The sequence below is a fragment of the Panthera onca genome, chromosome X (genome assembly GCF_046562875.1).
Source record: "Panthera onca isolate mPanOnc1 chromosome X, mPanOnc1 haplotype 2, whole genome shotgun sequence".
NCBI classification, from domain to species: Eukaryota; Metazoa; Chordata; class Mammalia; order Carnivora; family Felidae; genus Panthera; species Panthera onca.
The window spans coordinates 33,930,815-33,946,248 of NC_138357.1; the positions used below are offsets into that span (position 1 = coordinate 33,930,815).

At 44.7% G+C, this 15,434-nt stretch overlaps 1 protein-coding gene across 1 annotated transcript; it reads right to left on the reverse strand.

The window, feature by feature from the left end:
• Positions 1-10,787: 10,787 nt before the first annotated feature.
• Positions 10,788-14,286, reverse strand: LOC145714470 (uncharacterized). Its single transcript, XM_081793979.1, has 2 exons — positions 13,282-14,286; positions 10,788-11,829 (listed from the first exon to the last, which is right to left on the reverse strand). Exons 1-2 carry the CDS (start codon positions 14,272-14,274, stop codon positions 10,834-10,836), a joined length of 1,989 nt encoding a protein of 662 aa, XP_081650105.1. The 5' UTR covers positions 14,275-14,286; the 3' UTR covers positions 10,788-10,833.
• Positions 14,287-15,434: the final 1,148 nt, after the last annotated feature.

Below are 15,434 nucleotides of genomic sequence, written 5' to 3' on the forward strand. Positions count from 1 at the left end.
CCAGACCCTCAGGCTTTTAACGTACGAAAACACACAGTTCTGAGGGGCCACAATTTTAATCCCTGCATGCCTCCAGACCAGGAAATCTGGAGGCGGCCTTTGTACAACAGTTGCAAAAACTCGGGTTCCAGACAAGCGTATAAGTTCCTTTCTGGGAAGTCTATCAAGCTGTAGCAAGGCCATGGAGGTGCCCAAGGATAGTGTCTTCCTGCTTCCATTCCCTGATAGCACCTCTTTAATCTCTAGATGTGTGGGAAACCTGAAGCCTCTCCCCTCAGACTGAAGCAACAGGTTAAGTAAATAGGGCCTTTTCACAAAAAGACTGGGGTTATGTTTCAGTCTGCTGTCTGTGCAGTGCCCTGGGGGTGCTGACCTGCCAAGAACTGTCTTTCCAATTGTTACATTCCCATGGGGTGATGTTTGCAAGTTATGAAAAATAGTTTAAGGAAATGATCATGTTCACTTTCAGTTTCTGCAAAATTTTAAGGATGCAAAGATCCACCCCTCCCCTTTGCACTATTGGCGTTCAAGGTCATGAAAATCTAAATAAATCTGAATAGTAATGGCTCATTTCAGTACTGATTCATTTTTCTGTTCTATACTAACACATAAAGAGCCATGTCGATTGTCAAATAAGGCATGGTGTATTGGACTAAACGTTGGATTCAAGAAGAAATCTGGGGTTATTGGACTGCCTCTGCTAACTACATAGCTCTGTGATCTTTGACAAGTTTTTTTTTTAATTTTTTAAAATGTTTTTATTTATTTTTGAGACAGAGAGAGACAGAGCATGAGCAGGGGAGGGGCAGAGAGAGAGGGAGACACAGAATCTGAAGCAGGCTCCAGGCTCTGAGCTGTCAGCACAGCGCCCGACGCAGGGCTTCAACCCACAAACCGTGAGATCGTGACCTGAGCCAAAGTCGGACGCTCAACCGACTGAGCCACCCAGGCACCCCTGATCTTTGACAAGTTAATTAACATCTCCGGATCTCTGGTGTGGGGGAGTTCACCTTCAAACGCACTTGGAAAGTGGTGAGAATCCGGATTAAATTTCTTTTCCCTCTACCAGCTCTAAAAATCTATGAGTGTCAGAACTCATTTTGCCATCTTGGATGTGTGGCCTTGTTTCTCTAAATGACAATTAGTGGACTCCGATGATCTATAGTGACAACTTTGTAGCTACTACTCTTTTCCTACAATAACATACATGATGACATTTTTAAATACTTGGTAAAAATTCAAAGCAAGTGTGTATTGTACTGAACCGATAAATCATTCAGAGAAGAATTTAATATTAAAAAAGTGTATCAAAGTACTAAAAAGGCAAAAGGTATCGCTGAGGTATACAGACATGGAAACAGAAGGAAGCAGTGAACACCTCTTACAGTTAGGGCAATGATTAAGCCAGGTGGCCTTGGTAAGGCATTTCTTGAAGAGAAAAATCCTCAGCAATGTTTTGAAAGGACAAGCCCTGGTCAGATAATAGGATAGGGTAATTATTTGAAACAAATTCATCCCTTCCTCTCCACCTTCATTGTAACCACCTTAGTTGAAGTCACTATCATTTCTTGCCTGCCCTAATTGAGTAGGCTCCTACCAGATATCCCTCTTTATATATATATATATATATATATATATATATCCCTCTTTATATATATATCCCTCTTTATATATATACATCCCTCCTTATATATATATATATATCCCTCTTTATATATATATATATATCCCTCTTTATATATATATATATATATATCCCTCTTTATATATATATATCCCTCTTTACATATATATATATATCCCTCTTTATATATATATATATATCCCTCTTTATATATATATATATATATATATATCCCTCTTTATATATATATATATATCCCTCTTTATATATATATATATATATATATATATACACATCCCTCTTTATATATATATATTTCTCTCTTTATATATATATATCCCTCTTTATATATATATATCCCTCTTTTTATATATATATGTATCCCTCTTTATATATATATATCCCTCTTTTTATATATATATATATCCCTCTTTATATATATATAAGTATCCCTCTTTATATATGTATGTATGTCCCTCTTTATATATATATATATATATATATATATATATATATATATATCTTTATATATATATATATATATCCCTGTTTATACATATATATATATCCCTCTTTATATATATATATACCCTTCTTTATATATATATATATATATATATATATCCCTCTTTATATATATATAAATATCCCTCTCTCTCTCTATATATATATATATATCCCTCTTTATATATATATATATTTCCCTCTTTATATATATATATCCCTCTTTATATATATATATCCCTCTTTTTATATATATATGTATCCCTCTTTATATCTATATATCCCTCTTTATATATATATATATATCCCTCTTTATATATATATAATGTTTTATTTTTGAGAGAGCACAAGCAGGAGAGGGACAGAGAGAGGGAGACAGAGGATCGGAAGCAGACTCTGTGCTGACATCAGGGACACCAACGTGGGGCTCAGACTCATGAACCACAAGATCATGACCTGAGCCAAAGTCAGATGCTCAACCGACGGGGCCACCCAGGTGCCCGCCAAAATTATAGTTTTAAAAATAAGATATCAGAGGATGCCTGGCTGGCTCAGTCAGTGGAGAGTGCGACTTTTGATTGGGGGGGGTCATGAGTCTAAGCCCCACGTTGGGTGTGGAGATCACTAAATAAATAAATAAATCTTTAAAACAATAATAAAATAGCAGATTATGCAGCTTTGCTGCTCGAGACTTAAATGGCTTCCCTCTGCGCTTGCCAAACAAAATCCAAATTCTTTTCCATGTCCTGCAGGGACCTGCGTGACCCCACTTGTGCCTACCTCTCCGGCCTTGATTGCACAGCCTGCTCTTCTCCCCTGATCTCTGCACTCCAACCTTATTGACCCTTTGGCTCCTCAGAGTTGCTATAATTCATTCTGCTACACGGTCTTTGCACGTGCTGCCCCTGCTTTATGGAATGATTCTCTTTCTTTCTTTTCTCTAGTTAACCCTCCCCCCAGCCTTCCGATCTTAAGTTGAAGTCAGCTCCTCAGGAAAGCCTTCCCAAATGAGGCTGAGTCCCCCTCCTATGTGCTCTCAGGACAACAAAGCACTCTTTCCTCATAGCATATGCACTGCCATTTATAACTGTTCGCCTTGTTTGACTAAATCTGTCTCTCTCATCAGACAGCAACTTCTTTGAAGGCTGAACCGGATCCGGCTTCTTTTTTTTTTTTTTTTTTTTTTTTTAATTTTTTTTTTCAATGTTTTTTATTTATTTTTGGACAGAGAGAGACAGAGCATGAACGGGGGAGGGGCAGAGAGAGAGAGGGAGACACAGAATCGGAAGCAGGCTCCAGGCTCCGAGCCATCAGCCCAGAGCCCGACGCGGGGCTCGAACTCACGGACCGCGAGATCGTGACCTGGCTGAAGTCGGACGCTTAACCGACTGCGCCACCCAGGCGCCCCCGGCTTCTTCACTATTATATGCCCTGCATGTAACACAGAGTCGGCAATGAACGTATATTCGGTATGTTTTTGAATGAATAAATTAATGGATTGCCTTAAGGACAAGAGCTGGGTCTTATTCTCCAGTGCTCAGCACAGTGCTTGGCATTTAGTAGGTACTCAATAAACGTTCATTAGAACATCAATGGTCCTGAAACCAAAGGAAGTTGAGTTACTTTCCTTGTTATGCAATTTCCCGGCATCACCACCAAGGTGTTTCTAGAAGTCTCTCTATCGATTTTGTTGGAGGGAGTAAATGACTGCTTAGCAGAACAGGTCTTATATGCAAATTGTGAAGTCTATGAATTGAACAAGAAATTCTCATCTCTAAAAGCCTGCTCCAGCATTCCCCTCCCCAGCCCGATGATGTGTTCTTCCAATCAGAAGCATGGAGATTGGGGCAACTGGGTGGCTCAGTCGGTTGAGCGTTGGACTTTGGCTCAGGTCACGATCTTGCAGTTCATGAGTTCCAGTCCTGCGTCAGGTTCTCTGCTATCAACGCAGAGCCCGCTTTGGATCCTCTGCCCGTCCCCCACCCCCCCGCCCCCACCGCTCCTCCCTCTCTCACTCTCTCTGTCTCTCTCAAAATAAATAAATTTTAAGAAAAGAAGAATGGATATGACATGCTACTTACTTATAAATTCCTCTTTATTTCTTTTTTCATTTAAAAGTCAGAAGGCTGAAATATGAGTTTATATCCATTTGTGAGATCATATCATTGAATCCATTTGTCCAAGTGTAACTTCTCCCCAGGGTTCCTTGCAACACCTTCTTGGAGATACAAGGCTCTTTGTCAATTGAAAAAGAAAAGATGAAGACACTTTGGCATACCGGAATCGCCAGTCTGCTGAGATATCTTTATATGTAAACTCAATTACATTTGGATCGTTAAAAGCGATCATAACAACATTAATGCACAAGAGCGATAATACTCACCTTCAACTTAATGTTTACCTTACTTCAGGAACTGGGTTAAATAATTTTGCCATAATCATCTCTAATTTTTACAGCAATCTTAAGGGGCAGGTGTATTTATTTAGTTTCATGTTGACATATAAGAAACCTGAAGTTTAGAGATGTTAAAGTACTTTCTGAGTAACAATTTGAATTGGCTCTCTAGTTACAAACACAAAAACACACTGTTACTGCCAGTTGGTTTACTGGTCATGTGCTCATTTCTTGTTTAGTAATTTTGACTCCTGTCTCACCCTCTTCCCCTCCCAATCCATAAAACAGTGTTTATTTTTGCCTCTCATTGTCCCTGCTTTGGTAACCTACTTCCCATGTGAATGACTATATCAAAGAATTATTCTGAACCACTCAGAGACGTGATCTCATCACGGATGGATTTTAATTTCATGTTTTTGTCCTGACAGGGCAGTAGATAATATGCAATATTCATGTCTCTTTCACAGTAAACACTTTGGAAAAGAGAGAGAATAGCGTGGCTCAATGAAAAGAGCTCACGTCTGGGATTCTGGTTCCCAGTGCTCCACAAACGAGGTGTATTATCTTAGGCAAACCACTTAACCTCCTAGCTTCTCAATTTCAGACTTGAAAAGTTGAATCTCTTCTAACTCTAAACTGCTCTGGGTGTGTGATTTTTCCTGTAACTAAAATCCACCTTTGAAATTCAATGAAAGGGATATAAAATAAAGTCATGATCATCTTTTTCTGGGCACTGAACAAAACAAAAACAAAAAAAGGTAGGGGTCCTTTTTCCATGGCCATCTGCACAGCTCATCGAAGGACTAGAATTCAAAAACAACAACATCTCAATATAATAATAATAATCCCTCCTCCTTTTTTCTAACCATGGCGTGATGCACCCTAATTACTTGGTAAGCACAGAGGATGGGAGTCATATACAAGCATAGTGTTCAGTACATAGAAGTTTCTTAATAAATTTTGTTTATCAAATACAGGTTACTGCTGAATCCTCACTCCCGCTGGATCCAAAGGTCATGTCTTCCAAATTCAAATTTGGGTGCCCTTTGATGTTCATTCAAATGGCCATAACCGATCCAAAACACTTCATGATTCATTTGTCAAGATCTCTATTCTGCACAAAGGTTTATAAAGCCAAGATGCATGCATTTTGGAGTGATCTATCCTTAATAAACAAAATTAAAATGAGCCCGAGTAAACAAATATAATCTCCAGGAAGACAATGTCTATGTCTTTATTGTTCAACTGCACAGTGTCTGAAACACAGTAGATTTTTTTTTATAATATATGAAATTTATTGTCAAATTGGTTTCCATACAACACCCAGTGCTCATCCCAAAAGGTGCCCTCCTCAATACCCATCCCCCACCCTCCCCTCCCTCCCACCCCCCATCAACCCTCAGTTTGTTCTCAGTTTTTAACAGTCTCTTATGCTTTGGCTCTCTCCCACTCTAACCTCTTTTTTTTTTTTTGAAACACAGTAGATTATCAGTAAATATTTTTTGAGTGATTTTGTGCAGTATAGCTCTATCACCTGTCTGTCTCCTCATTGATCATCAAGATTGATTTGACAGGTATAAGTAAGGTGAATATTAGAATGAATCAAATAAGAGAAATGCATTTCACTTTTAAAACCTGTACACAGACTTTCTATACCATAGAGCAGAAGCAGTGAACTTTCTCTATAAGGGGCCAGATAGTTAATAGTTTAAGCTTTGTAATTCACATGAGACACATATGTGGTTCGTAGGTCTGAATGATGCAATTCTGCCATTGTAGCACTTAAACGGCCATAGACAATAAGTAATGAATGGACATGTCTGTGTTCCAATAAAACTTTATTTGCCAAAACAAGAGGAAGTCTGTTGTTGGGCTCTAGGCAGTAGCTCGCTGATCCCCAATATGGAGGAATTTACAAAATAATGATAACTTTGTAGTCTAACTTCTTTCATCTAGGCTAGCAGTTCTTAATATTTTGGTCTCAGAACCTCTTCATACTCTTAAAAATTATCGAGGACTCCAAAAAGCTTTTTTGTTTATGAAGGTTATACCTAGCGATATTTACCATATTAGAAATTCAAATTGTGAAATTAAAAAAAATATCTGTTTGTTTAAATGTTTATTTATTTAATTTAGAGAGAGAGAGAGAGAGAGAGAGAGAGAACACACACACAAGCAGGGGAGAGCTAGAGAGAGGGGGCCAGGGACATGGAATCTGAAGCAGGCTCCAGGCTCCGAGGCGTCAGCACGGAGAAGGCTTGAACCCATGAACCGCAAGATCATGACCTGAGCCAAAGTCGGACGCTCAACCAACCGAGTCACCCAGGCGCCCCCAAAATATTTGTCTTTCAATTCACTTAAACCACAATAGTAAACCAACTGTGTATTAACATAAATAACATTCGTGTGAGAAGTGACTATATTTTCAAAATAAAATCTAGTCAGAATGGCTTTGTTTCACATTTTTGCAACTTTGTTACATTATAACTTAACAGAAGACGGTAGGATTTGCAGATCTGTTTTTGCATTCACCCAGTTGTTTGGCGAAATATACGAAGAGCATCCAACCTAACACAGATGTGTATGTGGCAATGGAAAGACATTGCAGTTCCCCAGAATGGGACCCAGGTACCCCCAGGCCACAGTTTAAGAATGGGTGTTTCAAACCTATAAAGTAGCACATGGGAAAATAAGTACACGATTGTGTCTTAACCACGATCAAAAGTCTATTATTTCCTACCTCCTTCCTCACCTCTCGCTGGCCCCGCCACGACAGCACTAACATCGGCACACCTCACTTATTAACATTATTTCAAGAGTTTTTACTCACAGCCCAGTTGGCCCGCTGAGATGACCTGGTAGAAAGGAACAGAGTAGCAGCGAAGGCTTTTGATCAACACACAAGGATAGAAAAAGAGCTGAACAGTTAGCTAGAGATCAGAAAAGCCTGGAACTCAGGGGGAAAAAGAATGGAAAGCAAACCAGCGCCTATCACCAGCACTGTGATTTGTTTTATAAATGTCAGCTCGGGGGCGCCCGGGTGGCTCAGTTGGTCAGGCGTCCGACTCCAGCTCAGGTCATGATCTTGCAGTTCATGGGTTCGAGCCCCACGTCGGGCTCTGTGCTGCCAGCTCGGAGCCTGGAGCCTGCTTTGGATTCTGTGTCTCCCTCTCTCTCTGCCCCTCCCCCACTTGCACTCTGTCTCTCTCCCAAAAATAAGCAAACATTAACAAAATCATAAATGTGAGCTCACAACAACCGCAAGAGAGAGGTATTATTATCCTAATTTTTTAGAGTCGGGAATGAACACTCAAAGAGGTCACCCACCTTGACCAAAGTTATACAGTCTTTAAAGGCAGAGTCCGTTTTCTTTTCTTTCTATATGACATTGGTGCAAATATTCAGTCAATGTCTGAAAAACAGAAGAACCATGGCTTAGAAGTTAGGACGTTTGGAAACATTTGGAAGCTTACATGGTTTGGGAGGGGTGTCCTCTAACTGCCAAAATTTAACTAGCATCAGGAGGAATGGGCGAATTACATCAAGGTGCAAGCATTCACGACGTGGGCCCTCCCCTGCACCATGAGGACATCGGATCGAATGCTTACTCATATTTTCTTCCTATCCCTAAGTTGGCAAGTCAGAAACCCGAGGTATATACATAAAACATCTGGCCTGGAACTTTAGTAGAGCCCCTATCAGGGCCCAAGTCCACAGCTATAAACTACTAAATGGATAAAGTTGCTTAGAAAACAAGACAAAGGAGTGATCTCTTATTGAGTGCCTTGGATGTGCCAGGCACTACGCGGGGTACTGCTTTCCGCTGTTGATTTAGTAGGGAGAGAGAAATACGGCTGGAGATCCACTGGTATCCTAGCTTCCTGTTGGCAAGACTTCACTGAGCGAGCCCCTAGTAGGAGCCGAGAGTTGTGAATAGGTGCTGAGGAGGCTGAAAAGAGTAGAAACATCAAAAACAAAAGTGTGGGGCACCTGGGAGGCTCAGTCGGTTAAGCCTCCGGCTTAGGCTCAGGTCATGATCTCAGGGCTCATGAGTTCGAGCCCCGTGTCCGGCTGTCTGCTGTCAGCACAGACCCTGCTTCGGATCCTCTGTCCCCCTTTCTCTCTGCCCCTTTCCTGCTCGCGCACACTCTCTCTCTCTCTCTCTCTCTCAAACATAAACAAACATTTTTAAAAAGTGTGATTAATAACTCCGTGTCTGCCGTTATGCTAATTACACATACCTCTGTGTACTTCACAAAGAAACTTTGTAAATATCCATTACAGAAATGGACTAGAAATGGACTGTCTTATTGGCAGGTAATAATACAATGAATCCAATGAATTGTGAGTAGTGAGTTCAGTTCAGACAGGAGATAGGAAGAAAGAAACGAAAAGCGTCAATAACTAGGGACAGGAAAAGAGTGTACTTACCAATGCTCAGAGGAAGACACACTTCTGTTTGTAAAAGAGAACACATCCACTCAGAGTGTTGTGAACTAGCCTGCATTTGTAAGTCAGAGTAAATATGGGATATGTGCCTATAGGACTCATAAGAATTAACATATTTTCGCAGCGTTCAGGAAGGAGGAGAAAGAGTACAATAGAATTCCGATGAAACTTCTCCAGGGGTCAAAGGTGAGGGTTGGCTGGTGTAATAGAAATTCAGAAAGTTACACGGTAGTCTTGCCTCTGTCACCTAGAAGTTCCATGAAACTGAGAAAAATCACATCCCTCCTCTCTAAGCTTCAGTTCCCTCATCAAGGAAATGCACACAGAATTTTATTTCTATAATTCTGTGACAGTTTCTAAAAAGAGGCTAGATTTCATAAAATATGCCCTATACCTATAATGCATTGACTTGTACATATCATATTTCATGATCTCTGAGAAGCCATTGATTCTAAGACGTATTATTCTACGTGCCACTAAGGAAGGAAGGAAGGACACAGTCAATTATAATTACAAGGCACCAGAGATTTTAAGGTTCATCTTGATGTCAGAGCTTCTAAAATGTGAAAAAAAATGCATTTCAGAAATGATGAAATATGGCAATTCATGCCAAGAAATTCTTAAATGGTAAGGGAACTAATTTCCTACCTGTAATTGTAAGTTGATACGCTATGGCTGAAAACTATTTGGGCAAGAAAATGAAAGAGAATTGAACAGCTCCTAACGCTGTGGCTTGTGGGACAACGGTAAGGAAAGAGAGGAAAGAACAAATGAACAAGGCCGTGTGCTAGGTCATTTGCAAGCCTGATTTTGTCTGTCCCTACGAATAGCACTGAGACGTCAGTATTCTTCGGACACCCTCCGGCATTTTGGAAAAAGTGTGGGATTTCTATTCAGAGAGAGCTGGCTTCAAATCCAGGTGCTACCATTTGCTGAGTGATCTTGGATAAATCACTTAACCGCTTGAATCCCAGTTTCCTTGTTTTACTAAGAGGAAATACGATCTCCCTTGCGGATGTACTGTAAGGATTAAAGACAATGCATGCAAAGCATTCAACAAATATTAGCTATTGTATGTTATGGATGAGAAAGAGGCAACAAGAGGTCAAATGACCGTGGGTATGGAAGATGACATTCTAGTAAGCGGAGGGAACTGTTATGCCCAGAATTCGTGATCCCCAAAGACCACTAGGGAGCCGAGTCCGATGCAAAAGCAAAAGAACCTTTATTCGAGCTAGCTCGAGCTCAATCCCCTACCTGCACCGACGCAGCGGTGAGATACCAGGGAGAGAGAGCGAGTTTCAAAAGCACAAAGGTTTTATAGGGGTCTAGGGGCAGTTGGTGAGGTAATGGCTGTGGCCTCAGCCGATTGGCTGGGGAAGGGTCGTGGCCTCAGCCGATTGGTTGGGGAAGGGTCGGAGTCCTGTTACGCAGGTCGCTGGGCGTGTTTTGATCAGAAAGTTTGAACGGGTGAGCGGGAGGTTACTCAAGGGGAGGAGGCGCAGTCTGAGGTTTCTGTGAATTTCCGGGAAAAGGGGTCATGTCGGGGACATAGTCACTCAAGGTGGAGAACACAGAACAAGATGGAGTCGGCCAGCGTAGGCCCGCCCTTTCATTCCCCCCTTGTCATGTAACTTACGGACCCAATCATGGGTCCGGCTGCATTTATGGTGACAAGGGGAACAGAGTTTAGAAGTTTACGCCAAGTTCTGGGAAGCATGTGTCCCTGGGGTGGCTCTGGGAGGTCTAATTAAGTATTGTCCCTGAGCTGGTATCTATGATCTGCCAGGTGATGTTTTGGGGGTGTGTGGACTCCCGGTAGCATGAGCAATGACAAGCAGAGTTAACAGAGTTACCAATATTAGGTGGGTCGAATGTGCTGTAGCTTGAGCTTGAGCTTGAGCGGGTTGTGTTGGTCCCGACTGATGGCCCATCGCGTGACGAAGTCCTTCTGGATCGAGGAGGGGTCCGCTGGCTGAACGTAGGTGTGATGGACCCAGGTCGCGATGCCGTCTACTTTGAGAGCGGTGGGGGTTGTCAGCACTACAATGTAGGGTCCCTTCCAGCGCGGCTCGAGAGTCTCTCGGTGGTGCCTCTTGACATAGACCCAGTCTCCCGGCTTGTACTGATGAGGTGTCGGGGTCGGACCAGCCTCGTAGATGGCACGGAGGCACGGCCAAATATCCTCGTGCGCCCTCTGGAGCCCTCTCAAGGAAAGAAAAAGTTCTTGATCTTTAAACTCTGCAAGAAGTTCAGCTCGAAGGCTGGGAATAACAGGGGGTGGCCTGCCAAACATGATCTCGTAGGGAGTAAAACCCAGAGTGTAAGGAGTGTTTCTAACCCGGTAAAGGGCGTACGGTAGGAGAGTCACCCAGTCCCCGCCAGTCTCCATGGTTAATTTGGTAAGGGTCTCTTTTAGGGTTCTATTCATTCTTTCTACCTGTCCTGAGCTCTGGGGCCTATAAGCACAATGTAATTTCCAGTTTGCCCCCACCGCCTTGGCTACTGCCTGTGTTACCTGAGAGATAAAAGCTGGTCCATTGTCTGAACCTACCATGGCAGGAAAACCATACCTGGGTAAGATGTCTTCTAGTAGCTTCTTAGCCACCGTCTGAGCCGTTTCATGCTTGGTTGGGTATGCCTCCACCCAGCCAGAGAAGGTGTCTGTAAATACTAAAAGATATTTATAACCATACTTTCCTGGTTTGACTTCAGTGAAGTCGACTTCCCATTGGGCTCCCGGTCTGGTGCCTCTGAGCCTGGTTCCTTTTTTATTTGATGTGGCTTTCGCGTTGGTGAGTTGGCAGGTCTTGCAGGCAGATACAACTTGCTCTATTTTGGTGTCCTGTTGGTGAATCTTGATTCCGGCATGTCGGATTAAGTCTTTTAATTTTCGGGCCCCCATGTGAGTAGACCGATGCATGTGCTCTAATATTGAGACTCAGAGCCGGTCTGGCAGCACGAGCTCCTTGTTAGGTGTATACCACCATCCCTTTATCTCCTGGGCCATGGGGAGTTTCTTGATCTGCTGTAACTCCTCCTGGGAGTATTTGGGCAGGTCTGGTAAAACTGGGTCTCCCGGGTCCAGTAGTTGTATGGTCATGGTGGGGACTGAAGTAAGGGCTACTGCCTTGGCTGCCTGGTCAGCCTTTCGATTACCTCTAGCTACTGGGTTATCAGCTTTTTGGTGCCCTTGGCAGTGGATAATGGCTAGCTTGGCAGGAAGCCATAAGGCCGTAAGCAGGTTAAGTATCTCCTGCTTATTTTTTATAGTCCGTCCTTCTGCCGTCAGTAACCCCCTCTCCTGATAAATTGCCCCATGAATATGAGCTGTGGCAAATGCATAACGGCTGTCTGTGTAGATGTTAAGCCGTTTTCCAGCTCCCAGCATCAGCGCCTTGGTGAGGGCTGTGAGCTCCGCTCGCTGGGCTGACGTTCCGGAGGGTAGAACCTCCGCCCATACGGTGTCCGTTTCGGTGACCACCACTGCACCCGCATACCTGTGTCCGTCTTGCACAAAGCTTCTGCCATCAGTGAACCAAGTAGCCTCGGCATCAGGGAGGGGCCGGTCGGTCAGGTCCTTCTGGAATCCATGTACTTGTTCCAGGATTCCCGCACAGTCATGTAGTGGAGCACCTAGGTCAGGGTCGGGCAGCAGGGTTGCAGGATTGAGGGCTGCACTGGGGTGGAACCGCACTCGTGGAGGGTTGAGTAGGAGGCTCTGGTAATGAGTCACACGTGTATTGCTCATCCATCTATCAGGAGGCTGTTTCAGGACCCCTTCAATGGCGTGTGGGGTTGTGATCCAGATCTCCTGTCCTAGGGTCAGTTTGTCTGCATCCTTGACTAGGAGTGCTGTCGCCGCAATAATTCTTAGGCATGGCGGCCAGCCGGCAGCCACTGGGTCTAGTTTCTTAGACAGGTAAGCCACTGGGCGGTTCCAGGGGCCTAAGGCTTGAGTTAGAACCCCTTTTGCTATTCCCTTATGTTCGTCTACAAAGAGGTGGAAGGGTTTCATAATGTCTGGTAGGCCCAGGGCTGGGGCACTTAGGAGGGCCTTTTTTAACTGATTAAAGGCAATTTCTTCTTTTTCAGTCCATTTAAATGTTTTCCCCTCTTTGGTAGCTTCATATAGGGGCCTGGCGATCTCAGCAAAACCTGGAACCCAGAGGCGGCAGTAGCCGGCTGATCCTAGGAATTCCCTCACTTCTCTTCGGGAGGTGGGAGTAGGGATCTTTAGGACAGTTTCTTTTCTGGCATCTGATAACCGCCGCTGTCCGCCCTCCAGGATATATCCCAGGTAACTTACCCTCTCCCTGCATATCTGAGCCTTCTTCGCGGATGCCCGGTACCCTAAGGCCCCCAGGGTAGCCAGCAGGTCCTGGGTCCCTCGCTCACAGTCTTTGGCCGCGTCAGCAGCAATCAGGATGTCATCTACGTACTGTAGGAGGGTGAGGCCAGGGTGCTCCCTTCTGTACTCACCCAGGTCCTCGTGTAGTGCCTCGTCGAAGATGGTGGGTGAATTTTTGAATCCCTGAGGTAGCCGTGTCCAGGTGAGTTGCCCACTGTAGCCCTCCTCCGGATCATGCCACTCGAAGGCGAACAGGGGTTGGCTCTGGGGTGCCAGCGGCAGACTGAAGAAGGCGTCCTTTAAATCTAGTACAGTATACCAGACCCTGGAGGGCGCCAAGGAGCTCAAGAGAGTATATGGGTTGGGAACAGTTGGGTGTATGTCCGCGACCCTCTTATTTACTTCCCGGAGGTCTTGTACCGGTCGGTAGTCATTTGTGTGAGGCTTTTTGACCGGCAGTAAGGGGGTGTTCCAGGCAGACTGGCAAGGAACTAGTACCCCTAGGCTTCGTAGTCTCCGGATGTGTGGCTGGATCCCCTTCCGGGCCTCCTGTGACATGGGGTATTGTTTGATCCTTACCGGACTCTCTCCTGGCTTGAGCTCTACCAGGACTGGGGTCCTATGAGCGGCTAGTCCCATCCCCCCCCCAGTCTCTGCCCAAACCGAGGGGAATTCTTGTAGCCATCTGTCTATATTATCCTCTCTCGGGAGCGCCTCCTGGTGGAGGAGGTATTCATCCTCCAGTTTCATGGTCAGGACCTGGATGGGGTGGCCCTTGCCATCGGTGACCTGAGGCCCCCCTTGTCTGAAAGTTATCTGAGCTCCAATCTTGGTCAGTAAGTCCCGTCCTAACAGCGGGTAGGGGCATTCTGGTATTACCATAAAGGAGTGGGATACCCGGCCCGTTCCCAAATCTACTGTTCTTCGGGTAGTCCATGAATACTGGCTCATACCAGTTGCCCCTTGTACCCAGGACTTCTTGCTGGCTAGTTTTCCTTGTGGGGTGCGGAGGACCGAATGTTGTGCTCCGGTGTCGACAAGGAAGTCAACAGGGGTCCCCTCCACTTTAAGAGTTACCCTGGGTTCGGGGAGAGGGTCCGAACCCCGACTCCCCTAATCACTTAGTTCATCTAGCTCTAGGACTTTTACTCGATCAGTCTTGCTTCCTTTCCCGCCGGCCCTTTTCAGACAATCTCGGGCCCAATGCCCTATCTCCTTGCAGTATGCGCACTGATCCTTCTGCAGCCTCTGCTTCCCCCCCTTGGTGGTTCTTTTACCTTTTCTTGCGTCGTCTGCCAGCTGCCAGAGACGGCGGTCTCGTTCCTCAGGGGAGTCAGCAGTGGTAGCTAGTAGTATTCTCGCCAGGTCTCGAGTCTGCTTACTGCTGGCAGCCGCCATGGCGCGAGCCTGCTTGTCCTCAGGAAGCTCCCGGTTATTATATACCTTTTCGGCTACCACCAGTAAGTCCTGCAGACTTTTTTCTCCTAGTCTATCTATTTTCTGTAATTTTCTCCTAATGTCTATGGCCGATTGGTTTACAAAGGCCATGATAACAGCTGCCTTGCTTTCCGGAGCCTCTGGATCCATGGGGGTATAGGTACGGAATGCCTCCATGATCCGTTCTAAAAAGGCAGCCGGAGATTCATCTTTTCCCTGTTGTACATTTCCTACCTTGGCCAAATTGGTTGGCTTTCTAGCAGCCATTCGGAGACCCCCCATTAGAGTCTGGCGGTAGACCCGGAGCCTCTCCTTACCTTCTGCCGTGTTGAAATCCCACTGGGGCCGAGTTAAGGGGAAGGAGGCATCTATCTGAGCCTGGTTGGTGGTGGGATTCCCGTCTGTGCCCGGAACTAGTTTTCGGGCCTCGTTGACGATTCTTTCTCTTTCTTCAGTCGTGAACAGGACCTGCAAAAGCTGCTGGCAATCGTCCCACGTGGGCTGATGGGTAAAAAGAACAGAGTCTAATAAATCAATAAGCCCTGCCGGTTTCTCGGAAAACTTAGGATTCTGAGCTTTCCAATTGTAGAGGTCACTAGTGGCGAAAGGCCAATAGTGATGGGGCTGGTTCCCCTCCGCGTCTGGGGGTCCGGTGGCTCGCAGGGGCAGAATAG